Consider the following 17,991-nt stretch of genomic DNA (forward strand, 5'->3'; position numbering starts at 1 on the left):
ACACCATGGACCCAGTCCTAGGCCTCACGTGTGGGCGAGATAGTGGCATATGTATGAGGGAACTCCAGCAGGGCCTTGAACATGAAGCCCAACTGCTCTAGAAATCATATAAATAACAAGTAGCTCTGCTGCTTAAAGGCACATCCTAAAGCTACAGGTTGAAAGTTTAAGATACCAATCACAGACTTGCTTTTTAATAGCCACATTCCCTAGCTGACATCCATGTACATCTGAAGATATGCACCTGTACATTGGAAGCATTGCATCACATGGGCCTGCAAAGATACTGATGACAGCACTGCCTCAGCTATTTCAGAGGCAGTGCTGACATTGGAGTGCTAACCTAGCAGCCCTTCACTTAAAGCTGTTTGCAAAGCACATGTCAAAGATAGTGGCAATGCATAACTTCTCACAGGTCGTTGAAAGGTAGCATAGGTCATTTGGGTTGCACACTATCATACACTACTGGGCCTTGCTACTACTAGATAAGCAACCAGTCAACTCTCATGTACAGATGATGAGGGCTTTGGCCCTTGGACTGATATGTTGGTTATGTTAGCAGCTCGGGGAGGCTAGACAAGGATACTGGGCTGACTATATGAAAGCTGAATTGGAAATAGAATACTGTCATGCCTTCCATGTTTTTGAAACTCACCTCTGAAATGGATAGGGCAGAGTAAGTTGGGTGATGAATATAACAACACCCACATGTCACCAAACAAAAGGTTCCCCTCATTGAATCCAAGGCAAAGCTGTATTTTAAGCTATTGACCTAGCTTAGCCTGACATGTCACAGTTAGCCATTGGGAAACATAGAGATGTGAGAGTCCTGTTTGGGCCTTAGCCTGTCCAGCTCAGGGCTAGTCATGTTGTTCTGCTTTCTGTATGTACATCTAAAATAGGCAGAGTATTGGTTAGTTCAAATTGGTAGTAGCTGTTAGACTTTTTATCCTATCTGTGGCCACCCCACAGTAATGTCATGTCAAAGGCCTTGCTGAAATACAAGTATACTACATCTAGCACTCTCCCTTGATCCAATTTTCTGGTTATCCAATCAAAGAAATTGATCAGATTTGTCTAACAAGATTTACCTCTGGTAAAACCATGCTATCTCAGATCTTACAATCCATTGGTTTCCAAAAATTGTACTATCTTCTGTTTTAGCAGCAATTCCATGAATTTCCTCATCACAGAGATCAGACTAACTGGCCTGTAGTTCCCAGCCTCCTCCTTACTTCTACTTTTATATATAGGAACCACATCCACCTTTTTTCAGTCCTCTGGAACTACTCCATACTCTAAAGAAAAATTGAAAAGGTCGGCCAGTGGAGCTGCCAGGACATCTCTAAGTTCCCTTAGTAACCTTTGATATATAACATCTTGATATTGATATTGATATATAATTAAGACTCCTGTTTAACACTTACGTTGTTAATTTGGTTTATTTGCTCTTACTAGAAATGATTTAATAGTTCTATTAAGGAATATCGTATTCATATAAAAGTTCGATTAGAATGTTAAATAAGGTTCAAAGTTAACTGTATGTATTATGTTGTTATCATGTAAACCGGAGTGAAGGCAGAACGCTATACTTCGGTATATAAAAAAATCCAAATAAAAATAAATAAATAAATCTTGCGCCATCGCCTTATCTACTTTATGTTTAGTTAGCTCCTCACGAACACGCTGTTCTGAAAATCAATTGAGGTTTACCTCACTTCCAGTCTTATTTGTGTTTGTTTTATGTGCTCCTGTTCCAGGCCCTTCCACAGTGAACACCGAACAGAAATATTTGTTAAACCCTTTTGCTTTTTCCTTATCAGTTTCTACATATTCCTCACCATCACCTTTGAGTCTCACAATGGCACTTTTGCACTTCTTTCTATCACTAACATATCTAAAAAAAAAGTCTTTTTCCCCTGTTTTACTGTGTTTGCTATTTTTTTTCTATTTGAATTTTTACATTCCCGACTACTTTCCCAGCTTCTCTTAATTTTTCCAGATATTGTCGCCTGCTTCCTCTTTCTGCAATCTCTTCTATTTTGTGAATGCCAACCTTTTCTCCCTTACCTCTTCAGCTACTTCTTTAGAAAACCATGTCTCTTTGTTCACTTCCCTTTATTTACATTCCTAAGAAAAAAGATTAGTTGTCCTTAAGATACCTCCTTTTAGTTTTGCCCACTGCCCTTCTACTTCCCCTAGAGTTTCCCATCAGCTAACAACTCCTTGAGGTACTCCCTTATTTTGAGACAGTTTTCCTGAAGTCTAGGACAGTCACCTTAGAATGAACCTTCTTTTCTTGCATCCTAATATTGAACTACACCATCCAGTGGTCACTGGTTCCCAGGTGATTATCCATTACATAAGAAATACTGTCCCCATCGGTAAGCATGAGCATTCCAAGATGGGGGCCACAGTTACACGCAAAGATCCATACTTTAAAACCTGAGACCGCGGCATGCATTGGCTTGTTATTCGTGTGACTTTACTGCTGCTCCAGATAAGGAGCAAGTCTGTAGATCTTGAGTTTTAGGACTTATAGGACAAGTTGAGGGGTCTGGGTCAACTGGGAGGCATGCTGGATGAAGATGAAAAAAGAAATGGCTGGTGTGTTATAGTGTATATTGTCACCACAATGTGATTTCTAGAGAGAATTATTATATAGAGGAAAAGACCTCAGGACTGGTGATTATCTGAAAGGTTTATCAGGATTTCTACCAGTTGTTACAATAACGGGTCAAAAACCTCTAAATAGAATTTTATCTTTTATTGAAAACCAAATTTTATCTTCTTTTTTTGTTTTTAATAAAATGATCCAAAGTGTATTCAATTGGATTTTGTATCGATGTTACCAAGTTTTTCTCGAGAAACTTTAATTCTCTTTTTGGAAGATATTCTTACTTCCATTGGTACATTTCTCTTAAGAATCACTTTTTTTTACTTTAGATCAGTATCAATCATTGTGGTTTCAAATACACTGCCCGTGCAATGATATTAAAATCCAAATTGCTTTCTCTGTGACACCCGACTGGGCTATAGTCAAATAATGAAATGCATTTTAAATTTCTTAAGTGCTACAGAAGCGCCAGATGGTCTGTTCAATTGCTGAGCTTTAAATGCGTTGAAGAGATGCCAAGAACGCATTTAAAGCTCAGCAATTGAACAGACCATCTGGAGCTTCTGGCGTTCTTTCTGCGTAAACAAAGTTAAGTTCTAAAAGAAAAAATGTGCGCTTTATAAAATAAGTTCTAAGTTGTCCCTATAGTAACTTTCTGTAGTACTTAAGAAATTTAAAATGCATTTCATTATTTGATTATAGCCCAGCCGGACGCCATCTTGAAGTTGGAGTTGCCTAGAGCGCGCGCTCACGCGTGCATCAGCCTCCTTATTGCCATCATGGTGGGAACCCCAGGGGCGTCCCTTCCAATGATGCCTGCCAGAAGGTATTTAAACCTGCAAGTTCCAAGCCTCCAATGAGTTAGCAAGGACTTGCCTAATTCCACTCCTATGGAGATCTTCTCCTCGCTTCGCAGTACTCATTCCTAACTACTGATATTGGACTTAAGGTACCCGCTCCTCACAGTCCTATTGTGCTCTGGCTATCCGCTCCTCGGAGGAATCTACTTTAGTGTGTGAGTACCATCTTTACTATTGCGAGTGTTCTCGTCTCTTTGCTCCTCTGCTACGAGTGCTTCTCTCTCATCAACTTGATTCACGGTGTAACCCACACTGCGGGCCACTACCGGATCGCATCTAAGAAGCATCTCCACTCCAGAGGAGCTGCCCTGGCATAACCCGCTCTGCGGACCATTACCAGGAGGACAAGCTTCATACCACTTCACTCTGGACTAGTCTATGCCCATCTAGTGGGATACCTACGTTCCTGCTTAATAAAATCTGTTTTCCCCGTTGTCTGTCTGTTAAAGCTAGAGCCTGTCATAGTGAGTCCCCACAGGGTCCTCCCTGTGAGTGGAGCCAACTCTCACTACGACCCAGGGGTCCACAACCACACCGAACAATAACACTAGTGTCCAGTCCCCTTCTGATAGAGTCCAAAAGAGAAAGTAGCAAAATCTCGGTATCTAAAGATTTCCTCAATTCAGTTGAAACTTATGTAAGACCTGTTGATTTTCCACAAAATCGGACAGCTGTTTAAATACTGTTGATTCAATGATCTTAGTCACAAATGAGAAGGAGGAGATAGGATGGTAGTTAGCCAGCTTGGCCGGGTCCAAGTAAGGTTTTTTTAATAATGACCTAACAGCGGTGCATCTTAGGGCAGAGGGAAGAAGTCCTTCGGACAAAGAGAGATTGGTCAGAAACATCAAAAATGGTACCATAGAGTCTTTGACTGGCCTTAAAGTAATAACTTAGCAATTATTAAGATGACAGTTTGAGGTATTCATAGTAGAGATGGCATTTGCATCTTCTAAAACAGACACAGGTTCAAAGATACACCAACTATTAGTATTTGTCTCAGGAGCAGTTGAGGAGCACTCAGGCAAATTATAAATATGGAAGTGATCAGAAAATCTAGAAAGGCAATTTCATCAATTGTTCTGGAGCTGCAGGCCTGAGATGGAGGAGTAGATAAGCTCTTCCCAATCCCAAAAAGTATCTTGGGGTTGTTCCCAACAGCCTGAATTTGCATAGTGTAAATATTTTTTCTAGCAAAGTTTACTAGAGCCTGTAAGTGCTTAATTATTTTCAAAAAGCAGGTAAGGCAAGCAAGATATGACATTTATACCAGATTCTTTCCTGCTTTTTCAGTTGCCGCCAAACTTTATGCACATCAGAAGTAAGCCAAGGATGATTCTGGCTGCAACACAGTTGTATTATGTGTAGTGATGCAATTGAATCAAAAGTTTCAGTGATAATAGAACCCCATCAATTTAATGCTTCATCACTGTTTACTAAATTGATAGTATCCAATTTGATAATTAAAAATTTCTGCAAATTGGTCAGCATCAATATGGTTTCTCCACATAACAGGCTTGCAACCTTGCGAAAACATACTGCACTTGGGATTAACAGGCAACTTTGCCCTGACCAGACAATGATCTCACCAGAGTACAGATGCTATATTAGTCTGCACATTACCAGAGTCTGCGACGGTGCTGTTAATAAACATAAGATCTAGAGTATTGCCCAACTTATGGGTAGGGCCATAAATCACCTGGTCCCCACCTAAATTATTCATGATTTCTAGAAAAATTTCACAGGATGAGGAGAGGGGATCTTTTTTGACTTGTAAATTAAAGTCATCTAAGATAAGGGTGGAGTTATGCTCTGCTTTAGGAGCAGTATCTGCTCAGAAACTGGGGAGCAGTTGGATTCAAGCCACCCTGGGGGCACATAAGTAAGATAGACACTGAAATATTTGGCAGACAACATAATTTCATAAGGAGAGCCAAACGGGGGCTAAACAGTGCGCTCGGCTGAGTGCACCGTTCTGTATCAGCCTGTTTGTGAATAATAAGAAGTTCAACTCCTTGGTAGAGATGTGAATCGTGTCCTCGATCGTCTTAACGATCGATTTCGGCTGGGAGGGGGAGGGAATCGTATTGTTGCCGTTTGGGTGTGTAAACTATCGTGAAAAATCGTTAAAATCGTGAGCCGGCACACTAAACCCCCCTAAAACCCACCCCGACCCTTTAAATTAAATCCCCCACCCTCCCGAACCCCCCCCCAAATGCTTTAAATTACCTGGGGATCCGGCGGTGGTCCAGAACGGCGGCGGTCCGGAACGGCCCCCTCAATAGAATCGTGTTGTCTTCAGCCGGCGCCATTTTTCAAAATGGCCGCCGCAAAATGGCGGAGGCCATAGACAAAAACGATTCGACGGAGGAGGTCGTTCCGGACCCCAGCTGGACTTTTGGCAAGTCTTGTGGGGGTCAGGAGGCCCCCCCAAGCTGGCCAAAAGTTTCCTGGGAGTCCAGCGGGGTTCCGGGAGCGATTTCTCGCCGCGAATCGTTTTCGTACGGAAAATGGCGCCGGCAGGAGATCGACTGCAGGAGGTCGTTCAGCGGGGGTTCCGGACCGCCGCTGAACGACCTCCTGCACTGCTCTTGACCACAATCGAGGAATTCCCGATTGATGGAAGGATTAATAACACCTGCTTGCATTAGAGAATATATCTCTAAATCCTTTGGAGATATTTAAAGAAGCCCCTGAAGCAGTCTTTTTAGGCGAAACTCAGGCCTAGAGTCGGGCAACTAATAAAGAACTCTTGAAGGACCTCCGGTCACTTTCTTTTTTGTTCCTCACAGCAGTGAGGTAGAGCACATTGCCCAGTGACTTGTTGATACCTTGGGTTGAGAAGACCAACATGGTTGGCAGACCTTCAGGATAAGCACGATAAAGACTAGACATCGAGTGGTAGGCAGGAAGACAGTACAATCTGGCATCGGAGGCCGGTTTTTCTTTCCCATCCCCCACAAGGATGACATCAGCAGGAGAGGATGGCACCACATAGCCCAGCTGACAGGTTGGATGATTTACTGACATCTTGGGTCGAGAAGATCACAATGGTCGTCAGTCCTTAGGACAAGCAGGCTAGAGTAGTCAGGAAGACTGTATGTGTTTCAGAAAGTTTTTGATACTGTCCTAAATAAAATGAGCAGCCTGGGGATGGATCCCAAGATGGTGGACAGGATTAGAAATTGAATGTTAGACAAAATAGGGTAGTGGTAAATGAAATTCATTCTGACGAGAGAAAATAAATTAGCAGTATGCTTCAGGGATCAGTCTAGGGGCTGGTTCTGTTCAATAATTTTGTGAGGGATTTGTGGAGGTGTTAGAAGGAAAGGTTTGTCTTTTTGCAGATGACACTAAGGTCTGCAACAGAGCGGACACCTGTGAAAGAGCAGAAAAATTCAGAAGTAATCTAAGAAAGCTAAAGGAATAGTCAAATGATTGGCAGTTAGGATTCAATGCAAAAAGGTGCTGACATGCATTTGGCATGTAGAAATCTGAGAAAATGTTACATGATGAGAGGAGGATGAAAAGCTGATGTGCGCAAACCAAGAGAGAGACATTGATGTGATAGTTTCTGATAATCTCATGGTAATTAAACTGATGTTGGGGACATAGGGAGACACATAACTTGCAGATCATAGGTGAGACCTCATCTAGGATATAGTGTTCAGATCTGGAGGCCATACTGCTGAAAGATATAGATAGGCTAAAGATGTCCAGGGAAAGGTTATTAAAAAGAAGGGGAAGGCTCTGCACCTAAATCTGTTTGAAATAAGTCTTAAGAATCTACATATCTATAGCCAGAGGACAGCCATGGGGAGACAGAGGGGATTTATTTATTTTATTTATTTAGATTTATATTCCCCTTTTTGCACTTTTTTCAGCACTTCAAAGTGGATTACATTCAGCTACTGTAGGTATATGTATATTTGTAGGGATATGATAGAGACTTTTTATTTTCAATTTAAGCTTTATTAAATTTTCCAAAATCATGACATAACACTGTCATTCACAAAGTATGAGTATCTACAATTATCTCTCTCTAACGGAAAGAGAAAAGAAACAAAGGAAAAAAGCAAACTCTTCTAAAACATCATACTTCCTTGTAAACACTCATATGTACAATGAAATTAGGAGGAATCAACCTCTCATTAGAGCAAAATCAAAGCAATATTTACTTTCATATATATACTGGTATCATAACCCCATTATCTCTATTACTTGCTGTTACCTTAGTCAGAAACTACTTCCCTCAACAAATTCTTAGCTTCTAAGAACTTTTTCAGATCTTAGGGTTCAAAATATAGTTTACATTATTCAATTTTACCATGCATTTACAGGGGTAACGAATTACCATCTGGGCCCCCACCTTATCTGCCAGTTGTTTTAAAGCCACAAATTCTCTCCTTCTACTTTGTGTTAATTTAGTTACATCTGGAAAAATCCATATTTGTTGATTATAATATTTCACCGATCTATTTCTCAGAAACAGTTTAAGGACCATGTCCCTATCTGATGGAAAATTAAATTTAACAAGGACTATTCCTCTCTTATATACTATTTCTTCATTTGATGACTCCAATAGTTCTGTGATATTCAATAATCCATGTTTTTGATCTTGCTGTTCCACTTGTTCTTTCTCTTTCCATTTTCTTTCAGATAAGAAATATATTTTTGCTAAAGGCGGGAGAGATTCTTTCGGTATTTTTAAAACTGTTCCCAGATATTGTTTGAATTGTTCTTGCACCGAAATTCCTCCCACCTGTGGAAAATTAATTACCCTCAAGTTCAAGTATCTCAGATCATTTTCAATTTTCTCCATTTTAATATGATTTTTTAACTCTCCTTGTATTAACCCAGTCTGTATTTTCTCTATTTTTGAAATCCTCTGATCTAAGTCCTTTATTTGTATCTTCTGAATATCATTCTGTTGTTCTATATTCAACATTCTCTTGTTAACATCCGTAACCACATTTGTAAGAGTGGTAAAAGACTTTTCCAAAGTCATTATAGCAGTCCAGACGTTATCGAGAGTAATTTTTGCTGGTCTTTCAAATTTGTGAGGAAGAGTAGGTTCAGACCCTATGATTCTGGCACTTGCCACACTACTGTGTGTGCCATTATCTTGCCCTTCACCTTGTTTACAAGGTTCTACACCTCCTCCACCTTGTGTAGCCTTGTCCCCTTCTACAAAAACATTAGAATCACAAGAATCCAATACAGATATACCAACAAGGGGAGGTGAGGGGGTAACCGGCGCTCCCGGACTTAAAGATATTAGTGAGGCTGGTGATCCCTCTGTATGCTCACTCAAAGAGATCACAGCGCCACCTACAATGGGATGATAGAGACATTTAAATACCTGAAAGATATTAATAATGCACAAGAAATAAACCTTTTTTCAATGGAATGGAAGTTATAGAATTTGGATTCATGATATGAACCTCCAAGGTTATAGATTCAGGAATATTAGGAAATATTTTTTCATGGAAAGGGTGGGGAACGGATGTAATGCCATTTCAGAAAGGGAGGTTGAAGCTAAAATGGTAACAAATATGAAAAGGTTATAGGGTAAACCCAGAGGATCCTTATTTTAAAAAAGTGAACAGGTAGAAGAAGCATGATCTAATGGTGCAACAGGTCATTGGGGTAACCAAGGGCTAACCTTTTTTGAGTTTGTTATGACCCTAATAGCAATGGTATGACTGCAACGAACTCCAAGAAGGTGTTGGAGTAACCTGCAGTAAGCAGTAGTTATGACCCTAACAGTCTATGCTTTCAAGAAGGCATTGAGGTCTGTTGCACAGAATAGTAGAGATGAGCTTCATTTTTTTCTACCGGGTCGTTTTTTGAGTTGGACGCTTCGGGGTAAAGTTAATTTTTCCTCGGTTAGTTTTTTGGAAAAACGAACAAAAACTAAACAGGGAAAAACGAAACGGGAAAACAACGCGGGAAAAAGACGCGGGAAAACGAAGCTCAAAAAAACCCACCCCAAGCATTAAAATTTACTGTAATACATTAAATACAACCCCTCACCATCCCGTTCCCTCCCTAAGACTTACTAACATCCCTGGTGGTCCAGCGGGTCCTGCGAACGATTTCTCCCTCCGTGCCATCGGGCTGTCTGGTCTGCCTCGTATGAAAATGGCACTGATATCCTTTGACCTACTATGTCACAGGGGCTACCGGTGCCATTGGTCAGCCCCTGTCACAAGGTAGGAGCAATGGATGGCCAGTGCCATCTTGTGCTGCTACCATGTGACAGGGGCTGACCAATGGCACCAGTAGCCCCTGTGACATAGTGAGGGCAAAGGCTATCGGCGCCATTTTGATTACTGAAATCCGATGGCGAGATCACTCCCGGACCCCCGCTGCACCACCAGGGACTTTTGGCAAGTCTTGTGGGGGACAGGATGATCCCCCAAGACTTGCCAAAAGTCCCTGGTGGTCCAGCGGGGATCCGGGAGCGATCTCCTGCACTCGGGCCGTCGGCTGCCAGTAATCAAAATGGCGCCGATAGCCTTTGCCCTTACTATGTCACAGGGGCTACTGGTGCCATTGGTCAGCCCCTGTCACATGGTAGGAGCACAAGATGGTGCCGGCCATCCATTACTCCTACCATGTGACAGGGGCTGACCAATGGCACTGGTAGCCCCTGTGACATAGTAGGTCAAAGGCTATCGGCGCCATTTTCATGCGAGGCAGGCCCAAAAGCCCGACGGCACAGAGGTCCATCCCTGGTGGTTCAGCAGGACCCCGCTGGACCACCAGGGATGTTTGTAAGTCTTGAGGAGGGATCGAGATGTTGGGGGGGTTGTATTTAGTAAATTTTAATGCTTGGGGTGGTTTTTTATTTAGAAAAAATAAAATGTGCCCCTCCCCCCATACAAACCCAAAAAAGTAATTTTCCTCGTAGTTCGGGGAAAATCAGTTTCGGGGTTCGGTGCCCCCGACCCACGACGAATTAGGCAATTTCAACGAAATTGCCTAATTCGTGATAAATGAATGCACATCTCTACAGAATAGTAATTATGACACACACAGCAATGGTAAGACAGTGTCAGGATTCCAAAAATGGCATTGGGGTAACCTGCAAGGAATGAATATGGATAAAATCCAAACTTCAATGACATGGGAAGGCCAGATGTTTTGCACAGTTGCTTTGCTAGTTTTGGTAGCTGTGTGGAGTTTTTCATAACTTCATAATAAAACATTGAAGGTGTCCTGAATATTAGATTTAATATTAGTTTTGTAAAATACAACAATTCCTGAAATGGCCTTCCAATTGGAGGTGGTGGATGCCAGCACTGTAACAGATTCTGGTCACGGTTGGGACTGATATGGATAGCAGTGGTAGGAAAGGGGTTGAATGCTCAGGTAAAAGACATAGAGAGTGGTGAACTGATGTGTTATGGAAATTTATATGCTCACCCACCCAAAGTAGAAGAATTGCAACTGGGCAGATTGGATGGGCCAATCTGATCTTTTTCTACCATCATATTTAGTTTAGTTTAGTTTATTAGCATTTCTATACCGTTACATCAGACATGCCTTCACAAAGGTTTACAAGTTAAAAACACAAGAAATACATTGTTTTGTTAAGAGAGTAACAGCTAAAAACTACATAAAAGAGGAAAATTAAATAAATTAGCTGTTAGAGTAAAAGATAAAATCAAATAAAAATAAATCTAAAACAAAATACTGTGAGGTCCATATTCAAAAACTATTTAGATGGCTAACTCTAAAGTTATCCATCTAACAGGCTGATACAGAACGGTGTGCTCGGCCGAGTGCACTGTTTAGCCCCCGTTCGGCCACGTGTTTTTGACGCGCTATTATTACCCCTTATACTGTAAGGGGTAACAGCATGTGGAAAATGCGCGGCCAACCCCCCCAGAAACTAACAGCGCTCATTAGATGCAAAAGCATGTTGATTAGCCTATTGATTAGTCACCCAAAATATGAAAGTAAAATGTGCGGCCAAGCCACACATTTTACTCTCAGAAATTAACGCCTGCCAAAGGCAGGCGTTAATTTCAGGCGGCAACGGGCAAGTGAACAGAAAAGCAGAAAAACTACTTTTCTCTACACCCTCCAACTTAATATCATATCAATATTAAGTAGGAGGCCCCAAAAATAAAAATTTTTTTAAAAGTCTTTAAAAAAAAAAAAATCTGCTCGCAGCCCACGGGTTGGAAAACGGATATTGTTTTGCCGGCGTCCGTTTTCCAAACCCGAGGCTGTCAGCGGGTTTGACAACCGATGCCAGTAAAATTAAGCATTGGTTGTCAGACCTGCTGACAGCCGCCGCTTCTGCTAATAAGGAGGCGCTAGGGATGTGCCTGTAAATGGGTAAACTTGCATATTAAAAGATTTATGCATCTAGAATTTAGGCACATAAGTCAGGGGCATTCTGGAAGTGAATGGGGGCTTTTCAGGGAGAAGTGGAGTTAGCCGCATAAGTTAAAGAGCTAACTCTGGTTAACTTATGCAGCTAACTCGTCGTGCCACTGACCGGTCCTAAAGTTAACCGCATAAACATATGTGGCTAAGTTTAAGATAGCTGGGTATATTCAGTGGTGCGAACACGCCACTGAATATACTCTTAGTTAGGCAGATTGGTTTATCTGGCTAACTAGCCGAGCTGCTCAGTGACTGAATATTGCCCCCTATGTTACTATCTTACTATATTACCCATAATTAGTACATGTATCACATTAATGTCTTGGTTTTATTTATCCCAGGGTTTTGTAGAGAATACTGCCTGGTGGTCTGGGCAGAAAGCCAGAATGTTTTCTTTAGATAAGAAAATGAATGCTGTGAAAAGAGAATATGCAGCTTTTTTGGCATAAAACTCATGGTTTCAGATATAGTCTAGGATTTATAATCATCTCATTTCTAAAACCGATAACAGAAAGAAAAATGGACTTATAGATTTCTTTAGTCATCTCCAACCGTGAATATCATTAGGTCTAGTCTTACAAGCACCACAATTAAGATTAAATGCTGAGGGTGTGCTTTATAAAATATTATGTGCCATTTAGCAGAATGCAGAAAACAGTTCTATGTTTATGCACACGTTTTTAAAGACTTCTTTTTCAAGTTTTGATGCCTGACAGCAAAATGGTGAATAATTTCCTAAGTAGGTAATAACATTATGTGGAACTAAAAAGCCATTCATCCCTGATTGTGACAGAGGAAAATTTCTGTTGATTTGATATTTATTTTCATCTAAAGACCACCAATTAAATCCAAACCTGGTTCTCATTAAGGAAACTTTTGTTAGACTGTATATCACTCTGTATAAAACATATTATCATATCACCTTGTATAAAGCACATTTGATAATAAAACTGAATGAGTGGGTATAATTTTCAGATAGACATGGCCTCAAATTCTATGTTACTTTTCATTTATTGCACCTGGTGTCAGTGCTATTTGGGAAATAAAACTCAAAAACCTTATCAAATCTTGGCCGATTTAATCACAAAAACATGTGTATGCTTCTTTCATTCCTATTAATTTGAACCAGTGGCACAAATGTGGTTCAGGTTTGCCACTTATGTACGAGCAATTGTACACATGAAAATGAACAGGTACATATAGAAAGTTGCCGCTATCCCATTTCGCAGTAGTTCAGATCCCATTTCTTCTGGATTCCTACTTCAACATTATAGCAAACATAGGGGCTGATACAATATTTTGGCGGAGAAAGCGGGCGCTGAACAGTCAACACCCATTTTCTTAATGCACCCCCAGGCGCCCCCCCATGGGGGCGCCATGCAATATTTAAATTAGGGGGTCGCGTTAGCAAGGAGAGCCCGAGTGCATCGGCTCTCGCCAGTTAGGAAAACCGACGCCGAGTTTATCAGTGTCGGTTTTCCTAAGCACCGCACAGCCAGGGTGTTCAGGAAATGGACACTTCCCAATTGAGCGTCCGATTCCTGCACCTGACTGCCAGTGTTTTTTTTACTTTAAATTAGTTTACTTTTTTCTCCTACTTAATATCGCAATGATTAGGCATTCACTTCTGCTGCTGCTGCTGCAAAAAAAAAAAAAAATGTGCATCTAGGACACACATTTAGCTATCAGAAATTAACCCCTGCCTGGAGCAGGCATTAATTGCTGAGCGCTCCTTAAACCAGTTCAGAAAAGCAGAAAAAACTGCTTAAATTTCTGATAGCTAAATGTGTGTCCTAGATGCACATTTTTTTTTGCAATGGAAGTGAATGCCTAGTAGCCTCAATCACATGCATTTGCATGTGATTAGCGCTATTAAATTCACTCCGCGTTGGACATGTATTGCAGAGGCGCTTAGCACCTATGCAACCCACATCCAACTGCGGGTTTTACAGCTGAGTGCACTGTATTGCATCAGCCCCATAGCAGTTGGCTTCACAAATATCAAGAAGCTTACTACTAATTGTCCTATGTTTCATTCAGTTTCAAAAGAGGCTTCATTCTGTAAAAATCAAAGCATATTTATATTTATTAAAATGTCATTATTCAAGATTTACAAAATAAAATATACATAAAATTGCAATCAAATACGTAACAAAACTGTGACAATAAAATATGCATTCTCCTGCATAACTTTCTGAATCTTAAACTTATTCAAGAGGGTACTATAAGAGGTCCTTAGTCAGTAAGCCGTTCTGTGGACAAGTTATCCAGCTAAAGTTAGCTGGATATACTAGCCTAAAGGTATGCGGCCTTGTGTGGTTAGATAATTAGCTTAAAAAAAAAGGCGATCCTTTTTTAAAAAAAACAACACAGCTGCGGGCATTCTGGTTCGACTCCCACCCCTCACCACAAAGTCTGAACCTCCATCCCCCTTTGCCAGGACCTCTAACCCCTTGAAATGTAACAATAAATCAGATATCAGTACCATCCTGGCCCAATCCTTCAGGCCTCCCCACTAAATACACCAAACAATATTGCCTCCTTGTCCCCCCCAAACCCTACACAATGCCAATTCCCTGCCCCTAAAGTCATCCCACCAAACCAGTATCTGAATCGCAGCCTCCTTTTTCTCCCCAGGATTTCGTGTTGAATAATGAAGCCTGCGTAAAGGGGGCAGGGGAGTGAAGGAGGGGGCGGCAGACGATAGCCCGCAGCTGATCGCACCATGGCGGTGCTGTTTCGCCTGCCACAGTGTGGCCGGCTGCAGGCTACGTGGGCATAGTGCCACCGTAAAAGGTGATGCTATTCCCCGTGCTACTGCCGGCGATAATGTTCGAAACATTATCGCCAGCAGCGGTGCCGCCGCCGACTCCTCCCTAACTCCTCCTCGACTCCTCCCCTCCCCCTAATTAAAATGTTACCACCTCGAAAAGGCCCTTTTCGCGTGCGATAAGTCCTTAGAAAATAACCCCCTAACATGACTAACCCTCTAAACATATTATAGGTAATTCTATAAGCTAATAGTATGAATTTTCATAAAAGAAATAAACTATTTAACAAAGTCTCTGTATCTGACATGTAGTATTTTCTTGCATCTGAAAATAATTTTTGTTTTTTCCCCAGAGAATCCTGAACGGGCAGCTTTATATTTTGTTTCTGGAGTGTGCATTGGCCTGATTTTGACACTCATTGCCCTGGTGGTGAGGATCTCTTGTCAAACCGACTGCAAGCAGTCAATAGTAAAAAAGTCCCCTCGAAAGCAGGAGAGTGACAGTGACAGCAGTGAAACTGATGACGACTCAGATACCACCTCAGATTTGTCTGCCAGGCGGCATCGCCGTTTTGAGAGGACCTTAAACATGAATGTGTTCACCTCAGCCGAGGAGCTGGAGCGGGCTCAGAGGCTGGAAGAAAGAGAGCGGATCATTCGGGAGATATGGATGAACGGACAGCCAGACATTCCAGGGACTCGAAGCCTCAACCGCTATTACTAAGGTCACTGCTGGTTGGGTAGGCAACTCTACAGCTTAATAATACAATTAGCAAAACCAAGGATTTCTCTGTGCCTGTACAATTAAACAAGTGACTTAAAAAGAGAGGCTTAACTCTCCTTTTTTTCCTCATCTTATTGTACTTTTGGCAAAGAAGCTGTAATGGAATAGAGATGTTCACTATAGAAGCTTAAATCATTCACTTTATTTTGAGGAACTGTTACAATGCTGAGGGTTCCACTTTAAAGCAATTATTTCCACGGAATGAAATAGTTTGGGATTCAAACACAAGCAAAGCTCTATTTCCATTCTTGTTGGCGATTCTCATATCTCAGTAATAATAAAAAGGAGAAATAAAAAGATATGAGATTTTGAAATAGATGCAACATTTGATACAAATATACAGGCATCCGTTTGTGAATATTGAAGAATCAGGTCTTCCGTGTCTATGGGTTGGGGACTTTCTCCATTGATGCCACCACTCCAGAGAGTCCAGACTTGTTAAAAGACTGAAAAAAGTGGGATTGAAGAGGAGACAAGATTTGCATGCTGAATAAAGATCTTGTGAATTTAGAAGCCATGAGATTAAGCTACAAAAAATGACTTGGTATCAACAGGAGAGTCTTATATCAGGACGACATCTCGGTGCTTAGACATTATACAATTTATTCTGTTATTTAAAACATGCTTTTCAGCGACAGCATTTTTATTGACACCTCAGGGATGAAATCCTATTTGTATTGAATACCTTTTTTTTAATTTACAATGACATTATGGTGTTATAGGAGATGTGGTAACAGCCTCAAAGAGGTTGGATTTGTTTTTTAAAAAATATATATATATTTTTGAAGATGCTGCACAATAAGGTGCCTTATTCTGTTTGTGATATTTTTAAACTGTGGTTTTCTTTATGGATAGTGATGCACAATGGTTTATATATTTTATTAAAAAAAAGTTTGTGTTGTAAAGAGAGAAGTGGCATTTTTGAGGCCAAATATGCTTCAGAACAAGAAAAAAAATAACAAATAAACCATGTTTTCTTTATATTTGAGTTTGTAGCTTCACTTTTCACCCATGGCCATTGCTGAAAATAGAAACCATCTGTCATGCTCAGTGGACTGACACAAATCCCTTTACTTCAAGAAACAGAGAAAATGACAGCAGATAGAGACCGTAAGGCCTATCCAGTCATACCCATAGACCTCAGTTGATCTCAGGCTTTCCCTTCACTTCTTTGCATTTGGGATCCTCTGTGCTTATCCCATGCTCTCTTGAGCTCTGCTACTGTTTCTGCCTCCATCACCTTGCTCAGGAAGCCATTCTATGTACCCTCTACCCTTTTCATGAGTCATCATTTTCAATTACAATTTAATTTTGTATGTACCGCAAAACAAAATATTCAAAGCGGTATTACAACACATTCAACAAAACAGGCATCATCATAAAACAAATATATCATCTCATAAACAACAAAACAGAAAACATATAATACTCCACCATATGATTTAAAACAATATTCAGGAAAATAAAATCAGTGCAAATAGACTAAATTCCCAATAGAGTAGCCCAATGGTTAGAGCAGCGGGCTATGAATCAGGGAAGCCAGAGTTTATATCCCACTGCTGCTCCTTGTGACTTTGGTCAAGTTACTTCACCCTCCGTTGCATCAGGTACAAACTTAGGGCCAGATTTTAGTAGGTATGCGCAGGTGTAGATTTGTGCGCGCAACCTGGCGTGCACAAACCTATGCCTGATTTTATAACATGTGCGCGCAGCCGCACGCATGTTATAAAATCCAGGGTCAGTGTGCACAAGGGGGTGCACCTTGCGTGCGCCAAGCCCTAGGGGAGCCCCGATGGCTTTCCCTGTTCCCTCCGAGGCCGCTCCAAAATCGGAGGCCTTGGAGGGAACTTTCCTTCTGCCCCCCCACCTTCCCCTCCCTTCCCCTCCCTTCCCCTACCTAACCCGCCCCCCCAGCCCTACCTAAATCACCCCCCTACCTTTATTTTAAAATTTGCGCCTGCCTCTGGCCAAGTGCCGGCGCACGATACCCCGGCACGGCCACTGTGCTGGAGGCCTCAGTCCCGCCCACTCCCCGCCCCTTTTTTCAAGCGCCGGGACATACGCGCATCCTGGGGCTTGCGCACGTCGCCGGGCCTAAAAGGGTTACGCGTGTATATGATGCGCGTAACCCTTTTAAAATCTGCCCCTGTGGGGGTAATTTTCAAAAGAGTCACATGTGTAAATGTAACATACTATTATGACAATTTTCAAAGTGCGCTTACCCAAATAAATCATTTGGACAATTCAATGGCATATATTGTAACCATTTTCAAAAGCCCACTTTCTCGAGTAAAACCCAGTTTACTTCAGTAAATGCTTTTTAAAATCAGGCCCTTAAATTGTGAACCCTCGCGACAGGGAAATACCTACAGTACCTGAATGCAGTCCATTTTGAAGTGACTGAAAGGTGTAATATAACTCTAAATTAAAATAAAGAATAAAAAAATGATTTCACAATAAAACAAATTACATAGGGGCAGGTTTTACGGGACTGCAGTTCTAAATAGCCAAACTTTCAGATGATGACAAAATGTTAAATAATCAAATTCTAATCTAA

General features: G+C 41.3%; 1 protein-coding gene across 2 annotated transcripts in view; it reads left to right on the forward strand.

Moving 5' to 3' along the window:
• EVA1A (eva-1 homolog A, regulator of programmed cell death) overlaps positions 1–16,415 on the forward strand; it is an 816,740-nt gene extending 800,325 nt beyond the window's left edge. For both annotated transcript variants that reach the window (XM_029596048.1, XM_029596047.1), the window contains exon 8: positions 15,004–16,415. In XM_029596048.1, the coding sequence (XP_029451908.1) occupies positions 15,004–15,374 (371 nt within the window). In that variant the 3' untranslated portion in view covers positions 15,375–16,415. The remainder of the gene's footprint in view (positions 1–15,003) is intronic.
• The last annotated feature ends 1,576 nt before the right edge of the window (positions 16,416–17,991 follow it).

The sequence above is a fragment of the Rhinatrema bivittatum genome, chromosome 3 (assembly GCF_901001135.1).
Source record: "Rhinatrema bivittatum chromosome 3, aRhiBiv1.1, whole genome shotgun sequence".
NCBI lineage: Eukaryota > Metazoa > Chordata > Amphibia > Gymnophiona > Rhinatrematidae > Rhinatrema > Rhinatrema bivittatum.